This window comes from Arvicanthis niloticus, chromosome 1 (assembly GCF_011762505.2).
Source record: "Arvicanthis niloticus isolate mArvNil1 chromosome 1, mArvNil1.pat.X, whole genome shotgun sequence".
NCBI classification, from domain to species: Eukaryota; Metazoa; Chordata; class Mammalia; order Rodentia; family Muridae; genus Arvicanthis; species Arvicanthis niloticus.
In genome coordinates, this window is record NC_047658.1 from 141495173 (window position 1) to 141522159 (window position 26987).

At 38.9% G+C, this 26987-nt stretch overlaps 1 protein-coding gene and 1 pseudogene across 4 annotated transcripts in view; both read right to left on the bottom strand.

The window, feature by feature from the left end:
* Window positions 1–2403: 2403 nt before the first annotated feature.
* Slc16a12 (solute carrier family 16 member 12) overlaps window positions 2404–26987 on the bottom strand; it is an 82686-nt gene continuing 58102 nt past the window's right edge. For all 4 annotated transcript variants that reach the window (XM_076919405.1, XM_076919421.1, XM_034487852.2 and 1 more), the window contains 6 exons: window positions 25242–25489; window positions 14067–14170; window positions 11099–11242; window positions 8869–9448; window positions 6477–6736; window positions 2404–4885 (listed from right to left, as the gene is read on the bottom strand). In XM_076919405.1, coding sequence (XP_076775520.1) covers window positions 4623–4885; window positions 6477–6736; window positions 8869–9448; window positions 11099–11242; window positions 14067–14170; window positions 25242–25351 — 1461 coding nt within the window. In that variant the 5' untranslated portion in view covers window positions 25352–25489 and the 3' untranslated portion in view covers window positions 2404–4622. The remainder of the gene's footprint in view (window positions 4886–6476; window positions 6737–8868; window positions 9449–11098; window positions 11243–14066; window positions 14171–25241; window positions 25490–26987) is intronic.
* LOC117712925 (large ribosomal subunit protein eL42-like) lies at window positions 17723–18683 on the bottom strand (annotated as a pseudogene).

The window sequence follows — 26987 nt, forward strand, 5'->3', positions numbered from 1 at the left end:
TTTGGTGATGTTTCTTCTGTTTCTATAGTTTGGAATAATTTGAGGAGTATTTGTATTAGCTATTCTTTGAAAGTCTGATAGAATTTTGTGCTAAAACCACCTGGCCTCTTTTTTTGTTTATTTGGGTTTTGTTTTGTTTTGTTTTGTTGAGAGACTTTTAATGGCTGCTTGTATTTTGTTGGGGATTTTCTTAGGCCTATCATGTTGCTTATCTGGTCATGATTAAATTTGGTAAGCGATGTCTATTGAGAAAATTGTCTATTTCTTTTAGATTTTCCAATTTTGTGAAGGACAGGTTTTTGAAGTATGACCTAAAGATTCTTTGGATTTCCTCAGTGTCTTTTTAGTTCTGATTTTGTTAATTCGGATATTTTCTTTTTGCTTTTTAGTTTGGCTAAGGGTTTGTCTGTCTTGTTGATTTTCTCAAAGAGCCAGCTCTTTGTTTCATTGTTTCTTTTATTGTTCTCTTTGTTTCTATTTTATCTATTTCAGCCCTGAGTTTCATTATTTCCTGACGTCTACTCCTCTTGGGTGTGTTTTTGTTCTAGAGCCTTCAGGTGTGTTGTTAAGTAGCTAGTATGAGATCTTACTAATTTCATTAGAAAGGCATATAGTGTTATGAACTTTTCTCTTAGCTTGCTGGCATTATGTTCCATAAGTTTGGGTAAGTTGTGCATTCATTTTCATTGAATTCTAGAAACTCTTTAGTTTCTTTCTTAACCAAGTGGTCACTGACTAGAGATTCGGTCAGTTTCCACGAGTGTGTAGGCTTTCTGGTGTCCTTGTTGTTATTGACGTCCAGCATTAATACATAGTGGTCTGAAAAGATACAGGAGGTTCTTTCAATTTTCTTGTGTCTGTTGAGACTTGCTTTGTGACAGAGTATACAGTTAATTTTGGAGAAGTTTCTGTGAGTTGCTGAGAAGATGGTATACTCATTTGTATTGGGTGAAATGTTATGTAGATATCTGTTAGGTCCACTGAGTCACAATGTCTATAAATTCTATTATTTCTATGTTTAGTTTCTGTCTGGTTGTGATGATCTGTTCATTAGTGAGATCGGGGTGTTGAAGTCTTCCACTATTAATGTATGGTGTTGCATCTGCGACTTCAGCTTTACTATTGTTTATTTTACAAATGTGGGTGTCCTTGCATTTGGGGTAAAGATAATTCAGAATTGAGACATATCTTGATGGATTTTTTTCCTTTGATGAGTGTGAACTGTCCTTCCTCCTCTGTTTTGATTAATTTTGGTTTAAAGTCCATTTTATTAGATAGTAGAATGACTATACCAGCTTGCTTTTTAGGTCCATTTGCTTGGAAACATCTTTCTCCACCCATTTGCTCTGAGATAATGTCTTTGATGTTGAGGTGTGTTCTTGTATGCAACAGAATGATGAATCCTGTTTTTGTACCTACTCTATCAGCCTGTGTCATTTTATTGGAAAATTGAAACCATCGATATTGAGAGATATTAATGATCAATGACTGTTAATTTTTTGGGCTAAACCTCTAAACTATAAGCCAACCCAAATTAAATGCTTTCTTTTAAGAGTTGTTGTGGTCATGATGTCTCCTCACAGCAACTGAACACTGACTAAGGTGGGGCACAGGTAATTTGAAAATAGTCACATGGATAATTAAAATGTAGTTTTTGAAGGGAAGAAATCAAATGCTAAAGGAAAAAAAATCTCTGTGAGTTTATAGTCAGCCTGGTCTACATAGTAAGTTCTACGACAATCAGAGCTACATTGTAAGACTGGCAATAGAACAACTAAGGAGAGCTGGGAGGTAGAACTCATTTCCTCTCCATCATGGCTTCACCCACCCCAAATTCTCCCAAAGAGAAACCTACATCAATCAAGAGGAAACTAAGTAACTTTGCTGTAAGTAGTGGGTTTGTTGTTGTTGTTTATTTTCTGTTTTATTTTAAAACACAACAACAATAACCATCTTGGGCATCTTTTAGGAATTTATAATGTAGACCCCATCTATACTGATTCAGGAGAAAGATGCATAATCCAATGGAGGATCTGTTTTCAGATGGCTTTTTGAATCTACCTAAGATGACTTAAACAGTCACAATGGGAAGATGCAGGCTTCAGCATTAGATAGTATCAGACAGCATCCCTCCTCTATAGTGTAATAGCTACTGATCTATGAGACCCGGTACCTCAGTTTCCACCTTCTCAAGACAATGATGCATTAAGTTAATATAGGAATTAAGTAAAAAGGTATATAGGAAATATTTATCACTTTATATATAGTGTTATAGAAGGACTCAATGGAGGATTTAGGGTTTTGTAAATCACGTTAGCCATGTCTTAACATGATCTGGATAGGCCCACTCCCCTACCTGTCCAAATCCCTTGTCTGAGGAAAAAAACAATTGTTCCAAACATGTAACTATAAATCAGTTTTATTTTGCCTTTGAACTAAGAAAACATTATCCTACACATCTGATCCATTCATAAACTTCTAATTTAAGCAAAAGAAAAAAATGGCACATTGAAACGTTAGATGTTGTCTTGTTTTCCTACTTTTAATCAGTTACAAAGGAGAACTTACAGTTGGGTAAACAAATATTTAAGGCATAGAATCATTCCTCTACAGGTTTATTCTCGATTCCACAAAATACCCCAATCCCATGACTTCCTTAGCTTTGGAACCAACTGTTTAAATACACAGAGATGTTGTTTTAGTAACATGTTGTGCAGATGCCCAAACTGTAAACTCTAAAATCTACAGTTTTTCCTACTGGTTCATCAAAAATGTTGTCTCGAGAAAGTTAGAATGCAAATGTATTGCATGTCAAATGTATTGCATAAAGTCAAAAGATCCAAAATGTTTTTATATAAAATTTAAAACTTTTGATCACTATAATTTTTCATAAACACAATAGAGAATTTATATTACAGAATCACACAAACAAAATTTACTATAATCAATGCTTTTAAAACATACAAATAAAAAAACATTTATGATTTTAAAAAATGACATTTAAGGTAAAGTGCTATTCCAAAACAAGTATTTCATTTTAACTTTGAATTTTTACAGATAGACCCAAAGTATTTTTAAAATTGCAAATAACAAAGTGAATGGATTCAAAACTAAAGTCCCAGGCTGAGTAAAAACAGAACATTCAAATTTCTCTGTGAAAAGCTACAATGGACTAGTATCCATCAAAGCAAATCAGTATCTCATTATGAAAGCAATATAGCAATATAAACATACCCAGTTCAAGGGAGGACTCAGCCACCTCAGCCATTCCTCAATGCTTTGTTATTTCTCCCAGCACCATGTCTGGCAAAAGCCACTCTGAGGCCTCTTGGGGACAGTAGGTTACATGGCCTCTGAGATCAAAATGTTTCCTTGTGACTTGTATTTAAATTCTTCTTGAACAATTAAAATAATCCCCCATTTAATTATGTAACTTGTCCTTCTTTGCAGATGGGACATGATTGGGATTCAGGAATTGTCATTGTGTGGATTTGAAAACAGCTGGAGATAAGATGGGGACCCAACCTTCTTCTTTTTTATCCTTGTCCTCTCCTCTGATCTAAAAATTCAGAAAGGATTCCAAGTCCCAGGAAAGTCTGTTTTTCAAGAAGGAGCAGACGCTTCCAAGCCAATGAGTCAGATTTATGACTATGATCCAACAAGGGACACGGTGGGCTCCAAAGGCCATCTTGTATGATAAGAAAACCCCCAAGCCCTTTTTCGGATAATGATGAACTCAATGACTGCTTTGCAAAGAAGACTCCCACTAGATACCTGCTGATTCAAGAATTCAATTACTGCTCAATTGGAATACTGTCAACATTTTTTCTATTTCTAAAAGGAATGTGTCTGAAGTTCAAATTAGATCTTTTTTTTTTTCTTCAGATTCCTGGGGTGTTACACTCACTTCAGAAAAGATGGAGCAGTTATTCCACCATTGAACGGTTTATGTTACATTTAGAGTCAGTATGTGGTAGTGACAAACGTGTGTGTTGGGGGCACAGCCCGAAGAAAAAGAGCTTCCTGTTTCAACAAGACAATTTCAAATAAAATATTACCATCAGCCACTCTCTAAAGTCTCTCCCAGCCATGGTGTTTGATGGTAGTTGGGTCTCTCAAGGTCATGTCTACCCACTGGAAGAGGCAGGGAAACTGATAAGAGAGCATCTGTTGTACATTAATCATTGCCTTTCAAAGACACTCAAGAACTTCTTTGCGACTCTAAAAATTGAGGCACTCTACCCTCAAGCCACCACTGCATCTCCACTGCCAGTACACCCACTGCTTCTGTTCAGAATGAGGGGGAGGGGCCGATTTTGTGATGACAAAACTGTTCTCAATGGCCTCTGCCTCGTAGTTGCCCTGAAATACCCCATCAACTATGTCCTGACCTTCCCCTGGAGCTAAGTTTGTAGTGAGTACAAATCCTGAATGAGAAAACTCCAGGCTATTCCAGATCTCTTTGTTGCTCATTATTTTCCTCATATAAATATGTTAGCAGAACAGTATTAATAATTTACTTAGGAGGTGATACTCTGTCTAAATGAAATATTTCCAGACTGTGAACAACCTGGTGACTTGGGGTCCATCAGCCTTGAAGATTCCCAGGGAGGCCACACAGGTCATGTGAGGTTGCAACCAGACCTGGCTTTATCCAGGGATTCTCCATCTTTCTGATCTAACTCCCTTGCTACAGAGTAAGCCACTAATCCATTGGTCCACAGATGCAGCTTGGGGTCTGAGTCTTTGACCAGGAAAGGCACCTGTGTTCTCTTCATTCTCTTTACAATTCTAGCGAAGCCAAGCAGGATGGAACTAAATATCATGGCAAATCCACAGAGAAGGAAGGCAGCAGTGTAGCTGCCTGTCGTGTCCACCAGCCATCCTACAACAAAGCAAAACCACAGTGCTGAACTAACAATTCAATTAGTGGATTACCCACTCTCAAATTTAGTCATTTGTCAGGAAAATCTCCATAGACTATAGCACATCATCATTGCTTTGAACGAAAAGCAGATGGCCTAAAAATATCTTGCAGCAACTGAGAAATATATAAATTAATAATTGCTATTAAGTGAAGGACTTAGGAGAGTCCTCTGTGTTTGCTACTCACACAATAAATATTAGGGATTATTAACTCCATGAAATCTGGTTAAAAAGATTTGTGATTGTATTTCATAGTCGGTAGCTTTAAGCATCATTCGAATTATTGAAGTTGGGATCATTGATACAGGTATTAAGTGGACATGCAAAATGCTAATAGGAGTCCCAGAAGCCATACGCTATGTTAAGTAACCTAATAGACTTCAGTGCAGCATCCAGTTGTCAATGAAAGACTGATTTCATCCATACCTTATTTGAAAATTAGGACTCTGAGCCATTGCTTCTTGGCCTTTTGGCTAAGATCACGTGCACAGCATTGTGTCGTGTATTGTTTTAAATGCATACACCTGAGGTCCTACATCTATAGTCACAGATTTACTTTTATTTTTGTTTCTATTGCAGCATATCAATCCCAATATCTATGCCAGCCACAAAATGGAAGGACAACTGTGTTTTGTGTTAGAAAAATATGGCTCACGAGGATCAGAGAACCAGTGTGGTAAAGTTTTACTCTGGCAGGCAATGGGTTTGCAGTTGGTAAGGAGCATCTATAAATTTTCCTTAAAACATCATTTATAAAAAAAAAAATCATTTATATGCCAAAGAAATCCACCAGAAAAGTATGCAGCTTCCCTCCACCCACTTCAAATCCCAAAATAAAACTGGAATAGAAAAATTAACTTTCATCCCACAGTTCCCCATGATCCATGCTCTCTACAAAATAAAACTGGAATAGAAAAATTAACTTTCATCCCACAGTTCCCATGATCCATGCTCTCTACACATATTTTTGTTAAGGTTTGGTTTACATGTGGACTTCTGTAGGGATAAAGAAGTTACTTTGCATTAAAATAGAATCTTAATTTCCTCTGTCATAAACCGCTAGATCACATTCTCCAAAATATACCATAGTCGTTATTTGTTTGCATGAAAACTTGCCCATTACCGACATTTGGCACAAACAAATGATAAAGATGGCAGAGAAAGCCCTGCCCTCCGCCTGGATCTCTTTTAGCCTCACTACCCACTGCTCTGTTTTGGAAGCAGACTTCCTTCTGACCTTGCCCGACTTACAACTGGAGCAAATGTTCTATTCTTTTACTTCTATCTTTAGTATAAACTGGAACCAAGACCCTAACTTGGGACTTTCTCTTTCCAGGCAAGCTACCATCCTTACTTTGTTGGGGGAAACATGATAAAGGCAGAATGTGGGTAGGACCATGGTTCTTTGGTGTCTTTTGCATCCCTACAGCCTTTCACTCTTTCCCAGCTCACTTGAAAGCTTTTCCTCATTTTTGGCATGTGAGCTACACACAGAAATGTAGGTTCAACATCAATCTGATGACAGTGGCTAGTAGATTTTGAAAGCTTACCTGCAATGGGTGGGCTCACCAAGTATGGCACTGCATGAAGGAAGTAGACCACGCCAAGGGCTGACGACAAAGAAGTAGTCCCTACTATCTCTGCAGTCACTACTGGGATCAAGGTAACATAGGCTCCATCAAAGTAGCCGAAGGTACAAGAGAAAGGCACGAGAAGGGGGAAGCTTTGAAGCATTGGGAGACACAGATAGCACAGCCCATCTAGTGCCACAGCAATGAGGTAGCAAACATATCGGTAATTCTTCAGACACCTACGGATGTGAAGAACCATAATGAATATGGGACACACAGATTCCATAAAAGAGATTTTGAGCCAATCCATGCAGCTGTAAGTACTGCAGCTGTTTACACAAGTACTTTTCTATTTGTGTTATCTTAAACACACACACACACACACACACAAGCATGCATGTGTGTGAGTACGTGAGCATAAATGCATTGGCTCCCATGGAGGCCATATTGGATTCTCTGGAACTAGAGTTACAGGAAGTTGTGAGCTGGTCAGTGTGGGTGCTAGGAACTGAACTCCATTCCTCTGCAAAAGAAGCAAGTGTTCTTTACTGCTAGGACATCTTGCCAGCTCCTATTATCCTCTGGTTGTTCTACTAGCATATGTAAATGAATGTGTGTCTCTAGGAAGTAGAGTACGGTGCTGCTCTAAAATTAGATATGTACAAGATTGCAATGTCAAGAGTTACCTGCGTAACTCTAATCTAAAATTCTTTCATCAAACAATGACAGTATCCACCTCAATATATGTAAACCTGGTTGTGAAATAATACATAGCATGTCAAGAGGCTACAAGCAACTACCATCTTCAGTGCTGTGAGACATGGTAGTCACTGGTATCAAGCACATTACGCATGCTCACTGGTCCCGAGCACATCACACATGCTCAATAACCCAAGTGCTCATACCTCTCTGAGACTGGAATACAAAGACTTTAAAAGGAAATGTAGGTGCGATGAAGGTCTGGTCTAGTGATTAAGTCCTATATCCAGACTCCCCCAGTGCTGTTCCAGCCACTCCATTCCCTCTCTGTAATGCCACCCTAATACATAATACCAATAATTTGAAAGACCATAGAATGTCAGCTCTGTCGACTTGCGAATGCTTCCTCTTATCATCCTCTAACTATTGCACTGACCTGTTTGATACTTGGAGGCCCTCGAGACTCTCAGCAGTAGGTGATTTTAACAAGGGGCAGAACTGGCACAAGAATTTTGGTCTTGTGCATAGCCACATCTCCTTAGGCTTACAAGTTGATTCTCTGAGTCATCTGTGTACAGCGGACATCGCCCCACCCTTCCTCCTTCCTTTGTCTTTAATTTAAAATGTGGAAAGTTCTGGGGCGTGGCTCAGTGAACTTGTCCAGCATGGGAGTTGCTGCTTTTATCAGCAGCCAAGCACAAAAGAAAACAAGTGGAACCAGTCTAAACTATTACATTAATAAGGCTAGAGAGTCACAGTCGGATTCTGATTAACGACTAAAGTGGAACTTGTGAGAAGCCATTAGATGATAGCTCTCTTAGCTCATGACTCAAATATAAGTAATTCCTCACCTGAGGCACCATTAGAAGTCTCCAATCCAAACAGGTAATTAATTATTTGCTGTAGAGTTCCTATAAATTCAGACTCTAAACTTCCAAAATCATAAAAGTATTCTAACCCCACACTGACATCTAAGTGTGTGGCTAATGGCATTGTGTGTCATTGTACCTGACCCTCCTACCTGGGGACGGGGTGACATCCTCTTTCTGCTATTAGTTAATCCCTGGGACAATCCAGAATTTGTTAAGACCACAGCAGCCAGCCTTCTGGCTCAGTGGAGGACTAAGCTGCCTTGGGCTGCAATCAAATTTGTATTAGGACTTTTAGGTGTCCTTACTCTGTGCTGTTCAGAATGACACACAACCTAGACTATCTAGAACAAGTGTGGACAAATTAGGACCACATCTAGCTTGCTGTTTGTGTGACTTACCTGGTTGGTTGGTTTGTTTCATTTTAAGTGGTTGTAAACAGAAAAAAACAAACAAACACCCTAACATTTGGTGAAATATAGAAATAGACATTTCAGTGTGTATTGATACTTATCAGAACACAGCTGCTCTGGTGCTGACTGCACCTATAGAGTTAAGACTATATATATATATATATATATATATATATATATATATATATCTCAAAGCCAAACAATTTTTGCTCTGTATGTCCCCGAACGTAAAAAGTTTACTAACATCTGATCTATAAGAATCAGCAAGAAAGACGCTTTTAGATATCAAAATTACCCTCCAAAGGTAGGTGTGCAACAAGATTAGGTCAGTGAAAACTTGGCGCTTAAAGACCCCTAGGAGAAACCAGTTACGTTTTTCACATATTTTACCTTCTGTCAGTTAGCCAGCCAAATGTGATGTTGCCGACAATATCAATCACCCCGAGGATGGACATGAGGAAAGCAGCTTGATGGTGGCTCACTCCGACACTCAAAGCATAAGGCACCAGGTACACAAAGAGAGGGCTGCAGCCATAGGCCATGAACAGAACAGACACAGCCAACACAACGAAGTCTGACATCAGTAAGAAACCATATTCCTGCTGCAAAGAGCAGCAAAGACGGGTCTCTGTCCATTCTTTGGTCAAAGGTGAATAGGGAGACGCCTGCTTACAGTCTTCTCTCTGACATTCACGGTCGTGATTCTTCTCTGGGACTGACCGGTCCTCTTTAAGGGTAATGGGACGCATTAGAGCGCCGCAGACGCAGAGATTCAGAACGAACCCGCCAAGAATGAGCAGAGCTCCTCGCCACGAAAACTGTTCAATGAGGAGCTGAACAACCGGAGCCAGGATGAAGGTACCAATGCCACTGCCCGACATGGCAATGCCATAAGCGAGGGCTTTCCGTCTGCTGAAATACCTGCCCACCATGGCAATTGCCGGAGAGTAACAAAGAGCAAATCCAAGACCTGGGAAACAGAGACCGCCATGAATGCTGGCTCACAGTGAGCAGACAGTGGGAAAAAAGAATGACTGAGACTCAAGAAGATCTAATCTTCCAGGAAATCCCTTTCAAGCTGTTTGTGTACCCAGCTGAAAAAGTAATCCTCCTGCCATTCTTCCATAATTTACTAACTACAGAGAGGACTTCTGTGACTTTTTTTCCTTAGGAAGAATACACTAAAAGAAATTATTTCTCGAAGACATGAGGAACTTGAAAAAAAAAATCATTACTCAAGCTAAGCGGGAACTTCCTAGCAAAATCAGGGAAATGCTGAACAAAGAAACGGACCATCCCCCACCTCTTTCCATACATCCTCTCTCCCTCTCCATCCTGCCTATTTTTGGTATGTTAAACTAGCTGAATACGTGTCTCACCTCTTCCCTGCCTGAGAAGACACAGCTTTGATGGTTTATGTTTCCCAGGGTTTGTACAGAAATATACAAGTCCACGGAAGCAGGATAATTTCATTTAGGTGAGAAGCATCATAGACTAGGGAATATTACATGGAATCTGGAAATATTCCTCAAGTCCCTCAGAAAAATACCAATAGTCTGAAAGCTTTTAAAAGCTTTTTGGCTTCTACTAACTCAGTTTAATTTAGAAAGCCTAAAGGGCTTCAAGAGTACTTTTCAGAACACATAGGCTATTTACCTCAATACATCCAAAGATAGATATAAAATATGTGGCACCTCATTTGATAACTGATAATGCCAGAGGAGAGAAAGAAGAACCAATCTCAACACCATTCCCATCTGTAGTACAGACGGTCAACAGATCTATGGGTTTCCAGATGCTGGGACTTTCAGTGCTAAAACCAGACCAGTTCTTAGTAAACTTAGCAGCCAGGCCCTGTGAGTTACTAAGGATGTCTGTAACTTCCTTAGCAGTCAGATGCAGATGCACAGCCTCACTCTGAGGTACACACATCACTGGCCTAGTTCACCCTATACTCATAGCACATCCCCACACAGGAACGGGTACCACCTTCCATCCCTGTATCTGTGATGAACAAAATGCCCCTTGAGTCCCACCAGCCAACCTCATCCCAACCCTATGCAGTCCCCTTAAGTTTGTGGAATGGATATGTTCTTCTCTTTCCATAAAATCCATCATTATTTTCTAAAGTGGGGGTTTTATAACAGTGAGAAATAATGTGAAATATAAGACTACCCAAGGCAAGGTGCTATTTTTTCTAAATTGAAATTCCCATTTATTGGATAATAATACTCAAAATAAAGACCAGAAAATTCAGGCCAAACACAGTGTTTACTGTCTTACTCAGCAAAGGAAGACAGAGGATGACCAACCACTGTTGAAAATTTGTACTGTGTAATACAAATTTATTATTTCTTCTGCGTACAGAGTCTTAGGCATATGTAATGTCAGAGAGTAAAGTTATGTCTCACCACACCACACCAAAATTTATGTGGTAAGGCTCACTAGGGTAATGGAATTACATTTCCAAGTGTCTGTAACTGCTAAGTAGGTAGCCATAAGCTAAGTTAGCTGCATTATGCATCTAAAAAAAAGTATTTTGTAAATCTCTATTGTGTTTATGTGCTTGACAATACTTGAACAAAGGTGGGGCCAGACTTGTAGGAGAAAGTGCGCTTACCTGTAAGAACTCCCAGACTGAGGTAGAGGTGCTTCAAGCTGGTGGCAAATGAACCCAGGATGAAGCCAGTAGATGCCAGCAAGCCACCCAGCATGATCCCCGCTTGACAGGATAACTGGTTACTGACAACACTTCCGAGCGGAGCTTCACAAACAACAAACATATCAGTAGGAAGAAAGGCTTTGGGGATACCTTGAAAACACTGTGGTGCTGCGCTGATGGAGAAGAGAGCCAGCAACCTTCTAAAGGTCAGGTCCAGCCCTCTAGTTTTATAGCTTTGGACACTGAGACCCAAGGAAGAGGGACCCTTGGTAGATACACGAATAAGGAGCAGGGCAGCGACAGAGCTTCAGTGTCCTGACTTAGACTCCTGCATTCTTATCTCATTCTCTTACAGTTGCATATCCAGTGCTAACATGTGGGATTTTTGTTTTATTTTTGTGTGCATGAGTATTTGCCTCCATCCATGCCTGTACATCACGTGCATGCCTGATGCCAGTAGGAAATAAGGGAGTTTGTTGGATCCCCTAGTACTGAATTTACAGAGGGTTGTGAGCTGCCATGGGGGTGCTAGGAACCAAACCTAAGTGCTCTTAACTGTTCTTAAATACTTTCAACTGATGAGTCATCTCTACAGACCCAGGGTGTTTTTCACACATCAATTATTTATGTAAACTACATGTCACTTGCTCAAGGATGTTAAATACAGTATTGTTTTTACAACATAACAATAATGATGACAGTTACTTAATGAACGAATTTTGACCTTGAAGGAGAAAATCATGCTATTACCCGTACCTCGGGGAGGGAGGGGAGGAGAATCAGAAGAGCTGTGTCTCTGAATATCTGTTTAACATGATCAGTTTTGTAGTGACAAAGTTAAAATTGGAGACTCCCACATGATAGACTGTTAGCCAACCACCATCCCTGTTAAAGCCATGGCTGTTAGAATATTTAACTCTGGGAGAATTGGAATGTGCAAGTCACTAGAGACTGTTGAATTCTCAAGGGTGCTGCTACTGTGGTTACCAGAAAGTGAAAACATTTGAGTCACCTAAACTAAACTTGGTGAGAAACTGACAGCAACTGCAACAAGTCACATTCGCTTCTCTGTCCATCCCATGGCAGATTTTCTTGAGGGGGGGTCCCAGTACAATTCGAAGTCTCTTATTCAAGCTCTAAATTCTCATAGTCTATAACCTGGTGAGCTGGTGAATGCACGTAAACAAGGATGGCAGGGATCACAGTCCCAGCGTTTGAGCTTGCCCAGAGCCTACACCATCATTGTTATCATTGTACTGCTCTGTGGAGAGCCTCAAATAACTTCCAGAAGCTAACAGCTAGGGAAATGAGTTATGCATATTCTCTGAGTCCTGCTGATACTAACACTGTGACTAACACCGACCCGAAAATCCAGTTCTCGATGAAAGGGAAAGAAAGACACGTGTAGAACTTAAATGTGTGATTTTTTTTTTTTGAATCCTTATCAGTTGAAAGAGTAAACAAGTATTTTCAAAAAATTCACAATCTACCCTAGAGTCAAAGGAAACAACTTCAACACCATCCCACTGTTTCCTAAATTTAGACATTTAAAAGTAAATATGTTATTTTGCTTGATTAAAATTATTAAAAATAAAGAAAATATAACAAAATTCAACTTATTAAAGACAAGTATATGAGTCAGTATGCAGAACAGAGTAGGATGAATTTATCACAAGTAACTGATTAATACAGTACTTCTCTTTTGGCATTGAAACAGGTTTATTTATAATAAGCAGATTTATTTATTTTATATTATGTGTATGGTTGTTTTGTCTGTGTCTAGTATATATGTACACCACATGTGAGCCTGCTTCAACAAAGATCAGAAGAGGGCAATAGATTCCCTGGAACTGGTGTTACACATAGCTGCACTGTGTTAGCTGCACTGTGGGTGCTGGTAATTGAATCTCAGTTCTCTAGAAAAGCAGCAGGTCTCTTAACCCCTGAGCTATCTCTCCAGCCCCAGATAAAATTTTTTCAAGTCATAAAAGTTTCTAAAGCATCTTAGAATTTTTCTTAGTGAAAGGATTGAGTGGGTCCAGGCTAGAAATATTGTTCCAACTAAACATGATCAAAGAAATTCACTAGGTAACCAAGTTGGTAATTTTGTTTCAAAATTTATAAAAAGAAGAGTTTTATCATCCTCTATGGCAGATGCAATGTTAGGTCTCATGAATTTCTTGGAACACCATCCATGTTCTAGAAAGCACATTTGGGATTTTTCAAATGAAGTTATAACCACTGTGATCCTGCTTAGCTCTTGATTACATATTCCTGTCCTTCCCTGATACTTCTCCTATTCAAGAAAAGATGACATCTGTGAGTTGAATATGAAACACTCTGGTAAAGAAGCAAAAACAAAGCCATGACTTGAGCTATGATGTCACTCACTGAAGAAGACCCCGTAAAAATGGCTCATGCACTGTCTGTAGCCATGCCTCCCTGAGAGCTCCTGATCCCGCTGAATCTTGGAAGCTAAGCAACGATGGTCCTGGTTAGTAGTTGGGTTGGAGAAATGTATTACTGTCCTATCCAGTGTATGCTTGCATGGCTGGAGAATGAGAAGGCCATCAAATTGAAAGACATAGCCTTTTACATTCTGCCCAGAAATTTCTCCCCAGATCACCACAAGCTCTAAAACACTCAGCATACAGATGAACCCAATGAGTAGTGTCCTGCCAAGTGTATTGATGAACTTCTCCATCTGGCATTAGTCAAGGCCATCAATTCCAAAAGCAAGTCTTGTTAGGTTTAGCTAAAGATGAGATTGATCTTCTAGATTTTCAATCTTCCTAACTTGTAACGTCCTTACACTTAAAAAATGAATAATGAACCAGTGTCACCTGATCCTGATCCTGTCAAAAGTCATTGCCATGTTCAATTCCATAATTTCCACTAATTGTCCATCCTGGTAAATAATACTCACCACAAAGCATTGTCATACAGTCTACAATGGAATGGATCCATGCTGTTTGGGAATAATCCTGAGCAAAGTATGTCTGAAACTCCACAAAAAATATGGAGATACATCTGAAAAATACAATGGGGGAATTTTATACAAAATATGATTGGATATGGAATTGAATCAAAACCTCAAAGTTTTATTTCAACCAGCTATTGAAGTGTCAAGGGATGTCAGTTACTGAGCCACGGTCAGTAGGAAACCAGAAATTGACCATCAGGGCCATTTTGAGGAACCAGAAAACAAGTGTTTCTTTATCAGAGAAGCTGCTGAAACCATGGAACTAGGAAGAACACTTCTCTGAGAAGTTGTCATGGAAAAAAAAGAAAGCATGTTAAGAACATAATTTATTGTTAATTATTATAACAACTATTTTCTCTATGGTTCTAACATCTCCAAAGTGATAGACAACCTTAAACTTGAAAAATGAAGAATACTATAAAAAGCAAGCCTTAGAAAATTTACTTCTAGTATTTGTACAAAGGAAGTATGATGATGTACTGAAATGAATATATTATAGAGAACAATTTATAATAGCCAAACATTGTAACTGACCTGTTTAGCATTAAAAGACTTGTCTTAGTTACTTTTATATTGCTGTTATAAGACACCGTCACCAAGGTAACTTATAGAAGAAATCGTTTTTTCACATGAGTATATGTTCAGAGAAAAAAGACAAATGGTAATGTTAAGTTGAAAATAATTGCCTACAGAGTATGTGAGGCAGTAGTTTAGAACTGCAGAATTTGAATGGTGACCTATACAGAGTCATTTAATGATCTTGTTTAGGGCCTGGCATCTTTGGAGAGGTATGACAGAGGATAAAGAATACTGCTTTTAGAGGATGACCTTGTCGGACATCAATGGGAGAAAAGACTCTTGGTCCTTTGAAGGCTCGATACCCCAGTATAGGGGAATGCCAGGGTAGAGAGGCAGGAGTGGGTAGGTGGGTGGGGGAACACCCTCATAGAAGCAGGGGAGGAGGGATGGGATGGGGGTTTCTGGAGGGGAAAACTGGAAATCGTGTAACATTTGAAATGTAAATAAATAAAATATCCAACAACAAAAAGAATATTGCTTTTGTTGCTTGTCATAAGAGATTATGTCTTTTTGGATATGTCCAAATCCCAACTCTTTCAGATGCAGCAACCCATAGCCATCTGGGGTTTAGTCCTCCACTCCTCTGCAGTTGCTTTCAGATAGGAAGATGGATGATGGAGAGATTGGGGAAGGAAGAGAAGTTGGTGGGATCAGGGCAGCTGTGTTACACAGGGCCGACTTTAAGAGAGTGCATTTTAAATACTCTCACAGAGTTTGCCATTCCAAAGCATGAACCTTGATTAATGCCTGGCTATCAATGAATAAATTCTTGATAATCCTGTCTTTGCAATTCAATTCACAACTGAAGTTCAGTGGTGCAACAGAGGTGTCATGCCAACAAAGGATACACATGTCCTGTGTAAGCCTGTTACTCTTTGCTGTTTCATTTACATGGAGTGTTGGAGATACCTCATGTGCACAGAATTCTGGTTGACCTGTAGTCCAAGGGAGCTTAGGAGGACTCAAAACTAGCACATGAATGCATTACACCCATGATAGTGAATACATGGGAGTCACAGGAAAGGCCCAACTGCCCAAGAGAGGCCATGCTTTCTTTCTACACCAAAACTTGTTCCAAAACAGAAGGAGGCAAAGGTACCCTAAAACTCACAATCCTAATCACCTATGGTGAGAATAATGGCACAGAGGTAGAGAGCAAGAAGGTTACTCCTAACTACTGTTCCTTTTCAGGAAGCTGAAGATGGCTCCATGGGTTGTGTGCTTAATGATCAAACATGAGGACCTTAGTTCAAACCCCCAGAACTCATGGAAAAACTAAATCTGGCAGTATTAAGTCTGCCTGTAACACCAGTGCTAAAAAGATGAAGCCAGGAAGATCCTAGGGTCCTTTGAAAGTGTGAGTAAAACACACACACAACAGAAACACACACATACACACCATGCACACACATGTGTACATTTGTATATAGTACACACATGCACATAAAGATATAGACAAATGGATAGATAGATAGACAGACAGACAGACAGACAGGCAGGCAGATAAGAGAAGAGAGGAGAAACGAGAATGAGAATAATATGCAAGAATTAGAAACTCAAATGAAAATATCAGTGTTAGCCATATCCAGGATTTCCACTGTTTTGATGAAATCAAATTCCCATGGGTGTACAAGCTATAAGACACAAATTATACAGTGTCAGTGATTCTACATACAAGTGAGCACTCTGATTTGCATTTAAAATTGGCACTGTATAGCATAGATTATCAGTAAGTTCATAATAGTAATTTTACACTCTTATTTTTCTTGATTAAATAGCACTAAATGCCAAAGGAACACCATAAAAACTTGAGATAGACTCACCAAGAAAGAAAAATAATTTCCCATTATGGTTTGACAATGCTTTTCCCCCTTTCCCTCCCCCTTTTTTAAACAAAAAACATTTTTATTTTGTGTTGGGCTCTTTAGTTATTTGATATATGATATCGGGAGCTAAAAAAATCAACCCTCAGGCAATGGCATTCGTGAAATCTTGCATTTGTGTTATAAAGCAGAGGTCAACACCTGGAGAAGGGAAGGAAAGAACACAGAATTGGCAAAGAGAGGGGTCAAACTGAGATATAAGATAAGGAATCCACATCTGAGTCCAAAAGAATAGCCCACACTCCCCACCAAGCATCAGATACAACACTCCCAGGAGGACAGGCAGCTTCCTACAGGTGCTACAGTTGCGTGCTTCAGTATGTGTGCTGTTCAGCTGAGGCCATGTTGAGGGCACATCTCTGTGTTCACACTACATGCCTGTGCTCCTCCACACTGTAGGCTGGCAGAACTGCTTCAGTTAAAAGGATGTGAAAAGTAGTCCTTCTCTCTCCATTGATTTGAGAATCCAGACATCTTGTAATAGATCTGATGCAAAGTCTGTAATCATTTCAGAGACTGGAGGGTTGAAGTGATACAGTCACCCTTAACAGCACAGACAGTGCATATAAAGTACCCAGACAACTGTATGGCTTTAATTTGAATGAAAATATGTTACAACTTCTTAAAAACATGAAGCCAGTTTTAATTTGGAGCAACAAAAAAAGCAAGAACCCTTCAATGAAAATGTAAGGACCCATCTGTCAATCTTGCTTCCTTCCCAAGATACTGATATCGAGAATAGTCACTGATAATATCTGCAAAAGAAGCTGTCAGCAGAGCAACCCATAACGTGGGAGAAAAATCCTTATCAGCTCTCCAGTAGACAGGGGGCTAATACACAGAGTTTATAAAGAACTGCAGAAATAAGTGAAAAGAAAATCTAGTGTTAACTAGCAAATGGACCCAGGAGATGAAAAATTTTCAAATGAAGAAACACAAATGGCCAATAAGTATTTTTTAAAATGGTTGATATCCCTAGTTATCAGGGAAAAGCAAATTAAAACTGCTTTGCAACATCATGTCATTTTAGCCAACAATCTGACAATTGTCAGCAAGGGTGCGGAGAAAGAGGAACCCTTGTTCACTGCTAGTGGGAGTACAAACTAGTATAAGCACTGTGAAAATTAGTAGGGTGTTTCTTCAAAAGATTTAAAATAGAACTAAATCATAAATCATCTGACCCAGCTATACTATACCAGAGCGTATATCCCCAAACTCCATCCCATACCACAGAGACACTTCCGCAACCATGTTTATAGCTGCTCTACTCATAATAGCGAGGAAATGGAACAGAGAAATGAACGATGGAAATGTAGTATGTACACACAGAGTGGAATTTCTGAGTTCGAAGTGACTCAAACTCAGAAAGACAAAAGCCTAGTGCTTCCTCACATGCAGATCCTAGTCTGCACATATGTATCTATATACACATGTAAGTGTGTGTAGAGTCTAAAAAACTCAAAAGGAGACCAAGAGAGGGAACGAGTAGGTACCATTAAAGGATGAAAGGTAAGCAGAAGGACATAGGAACACAAAAAGAGGAAGAGACTGGGGCCATCTCACAAGGGCAGCTAGGGATAGCAGAGGGGTGGGGAGAAATAGATTGGGGTAAGAATCACTAAAACACATTTTTCAAAAATGCCATAATGATATTTAGTATCTTGTATGCTAATTTAAACTTTTTTGTATCACTAACAATAACTTTCTTTTTTAACAGGTCATTTTTCTACTGCTTCCGTATTTTCTTCTCAAACAATACAAGTTTTAGAGCTGGATCACTTGGCCCTTTCTCCTCTTGTCACCTCTCAGTTCAAAATGCTTGCACCTCTTAATGGCCAGCATCCTCTTGGATCTGCAGGTGGGCTCAGCGCACTCAAACCTGAGCACATCTTTGTGGTTTAGGTCTTTTTTTTTTTTTTTTTTTTTTTTTTTTAATTTGCTTTGTTCACCCATTGTAGCCACTCTGCTTGTGATAATAGCACCGCTATCCTTGGGTACACAGGGAATCCTTGCCCTTCTTATACTGGGTCACTTTGTGAGGCGGATGCTTGCCACACTTCTTACAGAACATTCTTCAGGTTTTAGGTACGTTGATCATCTTTGCAGTAGAAGTGTCCGCGATGCAAACCAGAGACCTGGCGTCTGTGATGCCACCTCAATCACCGAACAGGAAAGGGCTAATTTAAACTTTTTAATTAAAATAATAAACACCAATATACTAAAAGCAATAACAAAAATCTTATGAAGTTCCTTATCATCTGAAAGACTTCTTGTCTGGTGCTAAAATGTCTTATCATTTTCTCCTAACGACTTTGCTTTCAATCAAAGTGAGTTGTGAGTTAACATATCCCAGAGTTGAGTTATCCATCACCCAGGATTCTCAGAACAATACTATTGACTGTGGGGCTGGGTAAGTCCTTGTGAGATTTGTCCTGTGTGGCAGGAAGCTTAGAAACACCTCCACTGCTCCAGATAGTGCCAACAAGCCTTGGAAACCAAAACAAGCCCAACTGCCGATAAGTGATCTAATCATCGAGTTTTCCAACCCCTTTTCAGAGCATTCAAACCCTTCCATGGATCACCATTGCCCTCATTGTTTATAACTGACTGAGGGCAGCACCTTTCCCCTGAACTGTAGCCCAAAACTCCTGACTGATGCTTCTCAATTCACACTTGGCTGGCTTCAGTGCAGTCAGCAAACAGTGCCTTCCTAGAACAGATCCTGGCATTTCAAACATTTTAGCCTAACTTCTGAGGCTTTGCTGTCCGTGTTCCTTTCTGCTCACACTGTTGGATGTTTCTCTTCAGCCATACTGAACATCTTTCTACCTCTTTCAACATGGTCCCTGCGTTTTATGCACGTCTGGACATTACGGCTTTCTCTGTGACTCTCCTCTAAGTCTCCTCTTTTAGTCTCAGGCAGTCAGCCATTCTACACCTCCAGGAAAATCTTCCTTGACTGCTTGTTAATTACTCAAGACAGGAACCGACATTTCTCATATGTGTTCTCTACATCTTGCACATTCATCTATGGTCTGGCAACTCCCTTTCAACTTGTTTGCATTGTCTGCTAGACGTTGCTTTGTAACGGCAGAAGACATATCTGTCTTAATTCACACTAAATACCAAGCATCTAGTATAGTATCTGTTATGAATTGGATGCTTATAAATATTGCTCAACGGAGGAAGACAATGAAGGAAGGGAAATTAGGAAGGAAGGAGAAAGGAATGGGAGATAGAGAATTGTTTGGAATGTAAGGAAGTGAAAGGCACCACTGGAGAGAGAGGAGGAAGAGAGGGTGGTAGTGGCATCAGAGGGCACGTGCAGAGGCTAGCTGAAGCAGGGATGTGAAGCATTCAAACAGACAGAAAGAATCAGCACCATCAGTGCAAAAGATGGAGAAGCGTCATCAAAGATATTTTGAAATTATAAACCAGCTTCTTCACTAAATCGTTCTGGGGAATGTAATTTTAGTGTACTGTCTCTTGTGATTTCTTGAAAAATTTGCTTTGCCTTTTTAAAATTAATTAAATTATTTATTTATTTATTTTACATCCTGATTGTAGCTTCCCCTCCCTCCTCTCTTCTCAGTCCCTCTCTCTTATCTCCCATCCAACTCCCCCTCTTATCTCCCCTCCCCTTCTCCTCAGAAAAGAGGCCTCCCGTGGGTATCAGCCAGCCTTGCCATATCAAATTGTAATAAAATTAGGCACATTTTCTTCTATTGAGGTTACACAGGCAGCCCAGTTAGGGGAAAGGGATCCAAAAGCAGGCAATGTGGTCAGACAGCCCCTGCTCCCACTGTAGGAGTCCCATATGAAGGCTCAGCTGCAGAACTGTTTCATATGTGTAGAGGGCCTAGGTCAGTCCTGCACATGCTCTCTGGTTGGCAATTCAGTCTCTGTGAGCCCCTATGGGTACAGGCAAGTTGACTGTGTCTGAACTGAGTTAACTAGTCATATCAGTAATGGGTCTGAAAATCAAAGATATGAGCTTTCATGTCTGGAAAGGTGAGACCCTTAGCCAGAGGTCAAAAGTTCAATGACCACATCCACTATCCACCTTTCTGAGCATTTCAACAGTCATGAAGTTCAGAAAGATGGTTATGTTACTCAACAGGATGAGGACCAAGTAACAAATGAAAAATAATATATTGAAAAGAAATAATATGGTCATATTTCACCTCTTTAGAAAAGGGGAGAGTTGACCATAGAGCTTTCCAGATGACGAAGGTTTGTGTTGTAAGATTTAAAATCCACGGATATCTGAAGTAAATTGAATTGTAATAGGCACACTTATGGATCTGGATGCTTGCAATAACAAGAGTCAGGAAAGCAAAGCTCTCATTCCAGATTCATACGTATGGAAACAGTTACTGAGGAAGCTTCTTGATCTCTCAGGGTTTCACTTTCTTCATCAATAAATCAAGCATTTTTGTAAGCAAGACTCACAAAAGTTAGAATGATGAATGTCAAGGTATGCTTCAACTTTGGGGGTCTGATAGGACTCATTCACAAAAAATGTACAGACAGAACACAGCCAGCGTCATCACTTATAACCAAACCTGCTCTCTTAAAGATGATCTGATTCAACAGGTCAATGAGCTTTCTGTCTCAACCTCACCACTGACTGCTCTGACACGGTCCTGGCTATGCTAAGTCAGACTTGCTAAAATCACTGTCATAATCCTTTAATGTGGCGGAAGTGATGTCACAAAAACTATCTGAAAGCATACCAACAAGCACAAAGAAAATGCTCAGTAAAGTTAGCAATCACTTTATTTTTACCCCGACTGTTCTCAAAGGAGTTCAAAAAAGCTACAAAACTCCAAAGAACCCCAGAAATTTATTTCAACTAAGTTGATTTGAACTCAGAAAATCTAGGCAACACCAAGTCTCAAACTTAGGATATTGTTTTGTTTGAGTATTTAAATCAAATTTTCTAAACTAACCACTCAAGTTGTTAATGTATGTCGGGAATTCATGTAATTACACTTTACACATGATCCTTCAATTAATAATATATTTTGATAAAGATATCTTAAAAGAAATAATCAATGCATAGTAATAAATAGAAGACACAAATGAATAATAATGAATGCTTTCATTGCCTGTTGAACTTTAAAATGTACATGTTTTCAAAGTGCAAGGCTAGAGCTGACATAGAATGTTTAAATGACTTGAGTTGTAATTATAGCATTTTTTATAAAAGCAGAAACCAGAAAACCATATAAAATCCCATCAATAAAAATGTATTAAATAATTGTAGACACAAGCACATAATAGAATTCTAAGCAACTATTTTCCAATGAGGTAGAACCTTGTTGGTTGACATAGAACAGTTTCAGGAGAAATTATCACTAAAGGCTGAAAGCTGCTAACGGAAATAACAAGAATGTACATTTAGGTTAACTCAAGGTTGAGGAGGCTTTTTTTATTTTTTTTAATCTTGGGACTGAACTTTAAAAAACATTTCTGAGGTTAATTTTAGGCAGTGAAATTGAGTCAAAAAGTACGGAAGAAAAATATTTTATATGTTTTCAACCTGTTTGAGTTTTACCATCAGAATGCAAGATGTTTTGTGTTAAGGTATGGCTGTCCGGTAGATGCTGTTTATCTGTTAGGCAGGTTGCCTTGGCTCGCTTCTCTTGTTCTCACATCCAGTTCTCTTGGCTGCCTCTTGGTGTGTACATTTCAGTTTCTGGGCTGGCTACATTGTGACACATTCTCATCTGCCCTTATTCTGTTCAAGTATTCTTGTCTTGACCTCTTCTGTTGACCTCTGTCTAGTGCTCTGTCTTGACTTCCAGCCACGGTCTTCTTTTTTGGTTTCTGACTGAATGCTTGGCAGTATCGAGTGGCGAAGAAGGCTGGCACTGATGCTGAGACATCTTCCTCCTTCATTTCTGCCAAGCCAAATTATTTCCATCCTTTAAGACTTCACTCTAAGGATTTCTGTAGAAATTCAGCCCTGAACCTCCAGGCCTGAATTTGTCTTGCTGCCGATCTTATTTTAATTCCATATTGACCAAAGTTAATATAACATTTTGATGACCTACATCATGAGCTTGGAAGACCACTCATAAATGTGTGACTTGGCAGTGCTGAATCCCTTGACTGTCACCAAAGGTCACCAAACTTAATATAACTCCAGTCAATACAGGCATTTTTATTTGTATCTCAGTTAATTGTGCATGAGTCTACCATAAGATAGCCAATCAATCTAAAGTTTTGGAAGCCTCTAGCACAGAGTCATGTCTTCGATGAATACATGATAATCATCAATGGTACAGATTTTAAATGAATTAAAATAGAAACTTAAAAATACAACCTACAGAAGATAAAATCTTTCAGCCTTTGGTGGTAGTCAATAGACTCAACATACTAGCAAATAAGACAAGACATCCATTTACTGATGGTCTTCCAAACTCCTGATGTAGGTCCTCTCTCTCTCTCTCTCTCTCTCTCTCTCTCTCTCTCTCTCTCTCTCTTGCACACACACACACACACACACACACACACACACACTCCTACTCCAAACTCTTCTTGTTGTTCCAGAAAGTTCATTGAATGCATACAAACAGTCACTCATGTGCTCATGTGGACCTGTTGGTACAGGAATTGGTGTGGTATCTTCTATGGCTGAATAACAATACAACAGAGAAGGTAGAGGCCCTCTGTAAAAACAAGCTTAGAGAGATGCATCCCCTTGGCACCATGACGTGTTGTCATTGTCATGACAGCTCTTTGGACAGGAGGTAGCCCGCCTTCAGACAATGCTTCCCTTAACCAAAGCATTTAAAAAGTCTGTGCCCAATACTACAGCTTCACTTGATGATACTGAAGATAAGCCACAAGTGTGAATGGGGATCAACAGGGTAAGAACTTGTTTAGTTACATTCTAGAAAAGGCAACAGTGAATTCTGTGTGTGTGTATGTGTCTCTCTGTGTGTACGTGTGTACTTTAAGTGTCTGTAGATTATGAGTGTGTGCATTGCAGTAAATTATTAAAAAAATCAAGTCACTGTTCATCTCTGTCCTGGTAGTCATAGGTATAAGTCACTTAGCCCCTCTACTGGGCAGGGATAAGCATGCCCACTTCACCAAAATCACAAGGCTCACGTGAGTGATTGACAGAAGTGTCTTAGTATTGCAACCAGGAGCACAATGGACAACCTTGTGAGAATACAAGCTCTTCATGAAGACTAAACTACTCAGAACACTACAGCATAATCCCTCCTTAGAATGCAATGAGACCACTTCTGGAGCATTCCACTTATGGAATGAATAGAAAGAAGTTTCTTTTTATAAGAAGCCACATGCACACAAAAAATGGTCCTTTAAATTCTACAGTCTCTTGAGACTCAGGATATAGAACGAAGAAAATTCAGAATCAACATCAAATTATTTTTTTTTAAAAAGCCCATAATATATCAGGACACATAATCAACAAACCTTTATTGTGGCAAATATAAAACACCTTGCGCTGTATATGTTGGATATGATACCTTCTTCGTTTATGATATCATAAAATAAATTATTAGTGCAAATACTTTCTTGTACTGTACAGAATGCATTGCCAGAAAAGAGAAAGTCAGTTCCATTTGTACAAAAGTGAGGGCAGAACAATCACACGCACATCACAGGCATTAACTCATATATACACGAGTGGACTAGTTGGACATTAAGTATATTGAGTACTGTGCCTCTGGAGGAAAACCAAATGAGCAAGTAAGAACAGAAGAGTCACTGTTCGTGTACAGTTGCTTTTCTTCAACCTAAAACCCAGCTACTGTCACCACCACAGCCAAAGTACAAAGCAAAGCACAAGATTCTAGTTTTGATGTTTTCCAGACTCAACACTTAATCAAGGGCTTTCTCGAAGTTCCACTGCTTCCTTATGAGAGAAAACAGATTTTTAAAGCTGTACAAGGTTGACTTCAATTATGTGTCTTCACAAACATATTATAAACTTCATATCCATATTTCAGTCTTGGGAATATTTTTCTTATTCTCATACTGTAAACTTGAGAACATATTGCACACTATAATCTCTTGCCATAGTGTTTTTTCATTTATGGATTATGAATCATAAATTCAATTATTTCTACTATAAAATATTAATGATTAATACTTACACTAATTAAGACTTATCATTAATATATCATATATAATAAAAATAGACTTATAAAGATCATCTTATATATCCCTAGAGCTAATTCGGCTTATCCAACTTAATCTTTTTGGGCTTGCGTTTAACAATTCTTTAAAATCTCTAGAAAACTGATTTCTTTATAGAAACTATTACAGGAACAAAATTTCTCCTCTAATAAAAATATCAGGACAATTCTCATGTTATTTCATTTAGGATGATTTTATGTGTTTCATATTAAAAATATGTGCACTGTGGAGAGTAGAAGGAAATATCACACACTTCCACATTTTGTAGAGCTATTCATGAATACATGTCTAGATTAAATTTGCTCCTAGCTGTCCTAACATATATCTCTAATATACTAGGGAAGAGAGTAAGATCTCGGACTCTGTAACATTGTCGTATCATAACTTGCAAAGGAAAAGATACACGAGCAGCCAAACACACACAAGGAATGACATGAGCTCATCCTTAGCATGTTAAGAAGAAAGACCCACTCACCTGGTGACTGCCCGGGTGCAGATGGTGACAAGAAAGCAGCCGGCCACAATCATCCAGCCCCAGCCTCCATCTGGAGGGGATGTCGAGCTGGCTCTAGTTATCTTCGTCATGGTTTCAATTCTGGTTTTCTTCTCTTTCCAAGTTACTGAAGCAATAAGTTATGATCTTGAATGTTTGCTACCCAGTAACTTCCTGTTGATACTCAAAGGTGGTACAGGATGCTACCTGGTGCAGGGGTTACTGCCCATCTAAAGCAAAACCAAAAATAGGTTCTTATTCAATTGTCATGCTACTCTCTTGATAAGAAATTATTACTCTCCTATTAATATGATTGTTATAACTATGGATACCGGATCATAGTAAAGACCATTAGTAATATCAGGGATTGAGAAGTCACCACTTACTCCTTCAGAAATTTCTTAATGAATAAAAAGCCAAGAAAACTGTAATAGTAGCTTATATGAAACCAAAAATAAACATCAGCTATAATATAAACTTTAAAAACCAGTAGCTCAGGCAATGCTTGTGAGTCCCTTTAAATTGTTTTCACAACACACCTGCAATTCAAATTTTAAGACAGATACAAAAAAATAGCATAACCTAATATATATTTATAAGTCAACTTATTATATTTATTTCTATTAGATTAAAAATGACAGAAGTACAGATGCCATTGTATAGCTGTTCAAATATTGAAAGGGCCACATAATTTTTCATGTAGAGCAGGAACTTTGCTCTTTCTACCTGGACCTTCCTGTGCTGCAGAAAGCACGCACCATCTCTGCTGAAGAGAAGGGAAAGAAGAAAGGAAGAGAATACAGTGTGTGCTTGCCGAAGTGAGTCTTAGTCCTTTGCCAAACCAAAGAATGAAGCTAGGCATTGTTTCACAGTCTAGGACTTTTATATGGATTCAGACACAGGGCAAAGATCACAGTCATAAATATTCTGCCATATCAGTTCTGTCTCCACAAAACACCTGTACTACAAGGCAGAAAAAAAAAAAAAAGAGCAATACAACCAATGGGACCTTTCTTATCAGAAATAACTGTATTATCTTTTAACGTTTTCCTAAATCATTCACAGAATATGTTCTATATAAAAATTTTCAAAGATAATTTATTGGAAATTCAGAGTTTAAAAACTGAAAGTAATACCTTAAGGTCACGTTTAAAAAACAATATAGTGGTGCAAAAGGCATGAAAAATTATAATCTATATTTTTAAATATTAATTTTAATTATTGCCAACTTGAAGTTTTCAAACTCTGAATTCTTCTTCAATTCTTTATTCAGATTGGGTGAACACTGTATTCGGCTATATGTCTATGATACATGTGGATAGAAATCCACACATCCGTATGCTTTAGGGTCATTTCAAATTAATTGCTGGCTATTAGATGAAATTCAATAAATCAAAGTCAATGATGATGGAAAAGGGAACAGCAACCCAAATTAATCCAACCGTCCCTCCTCGTGCTGCCTTTACATCTGATGAGAATTAGAAAAACATTTTAGAATTTCATTTCTTTTTATTTAAGTGTGTGTGTGTGTGTGTGTGTGTGTGTGTGTGTGTTCAGTGTATGCAAGTGTGTATAGAGGTGCATGTGTGTGTGGAGGCCAAAGGGAACTTACCATTCTCAGCTAGAGTAGCTGATTGGTGAGCTCCCAGACCCTGCCTCTTGACTATGACTCCCCTCATCCTCCAGAGCTCTACAGACTCATCTTTATGTGGATACTGGAGATCCAGT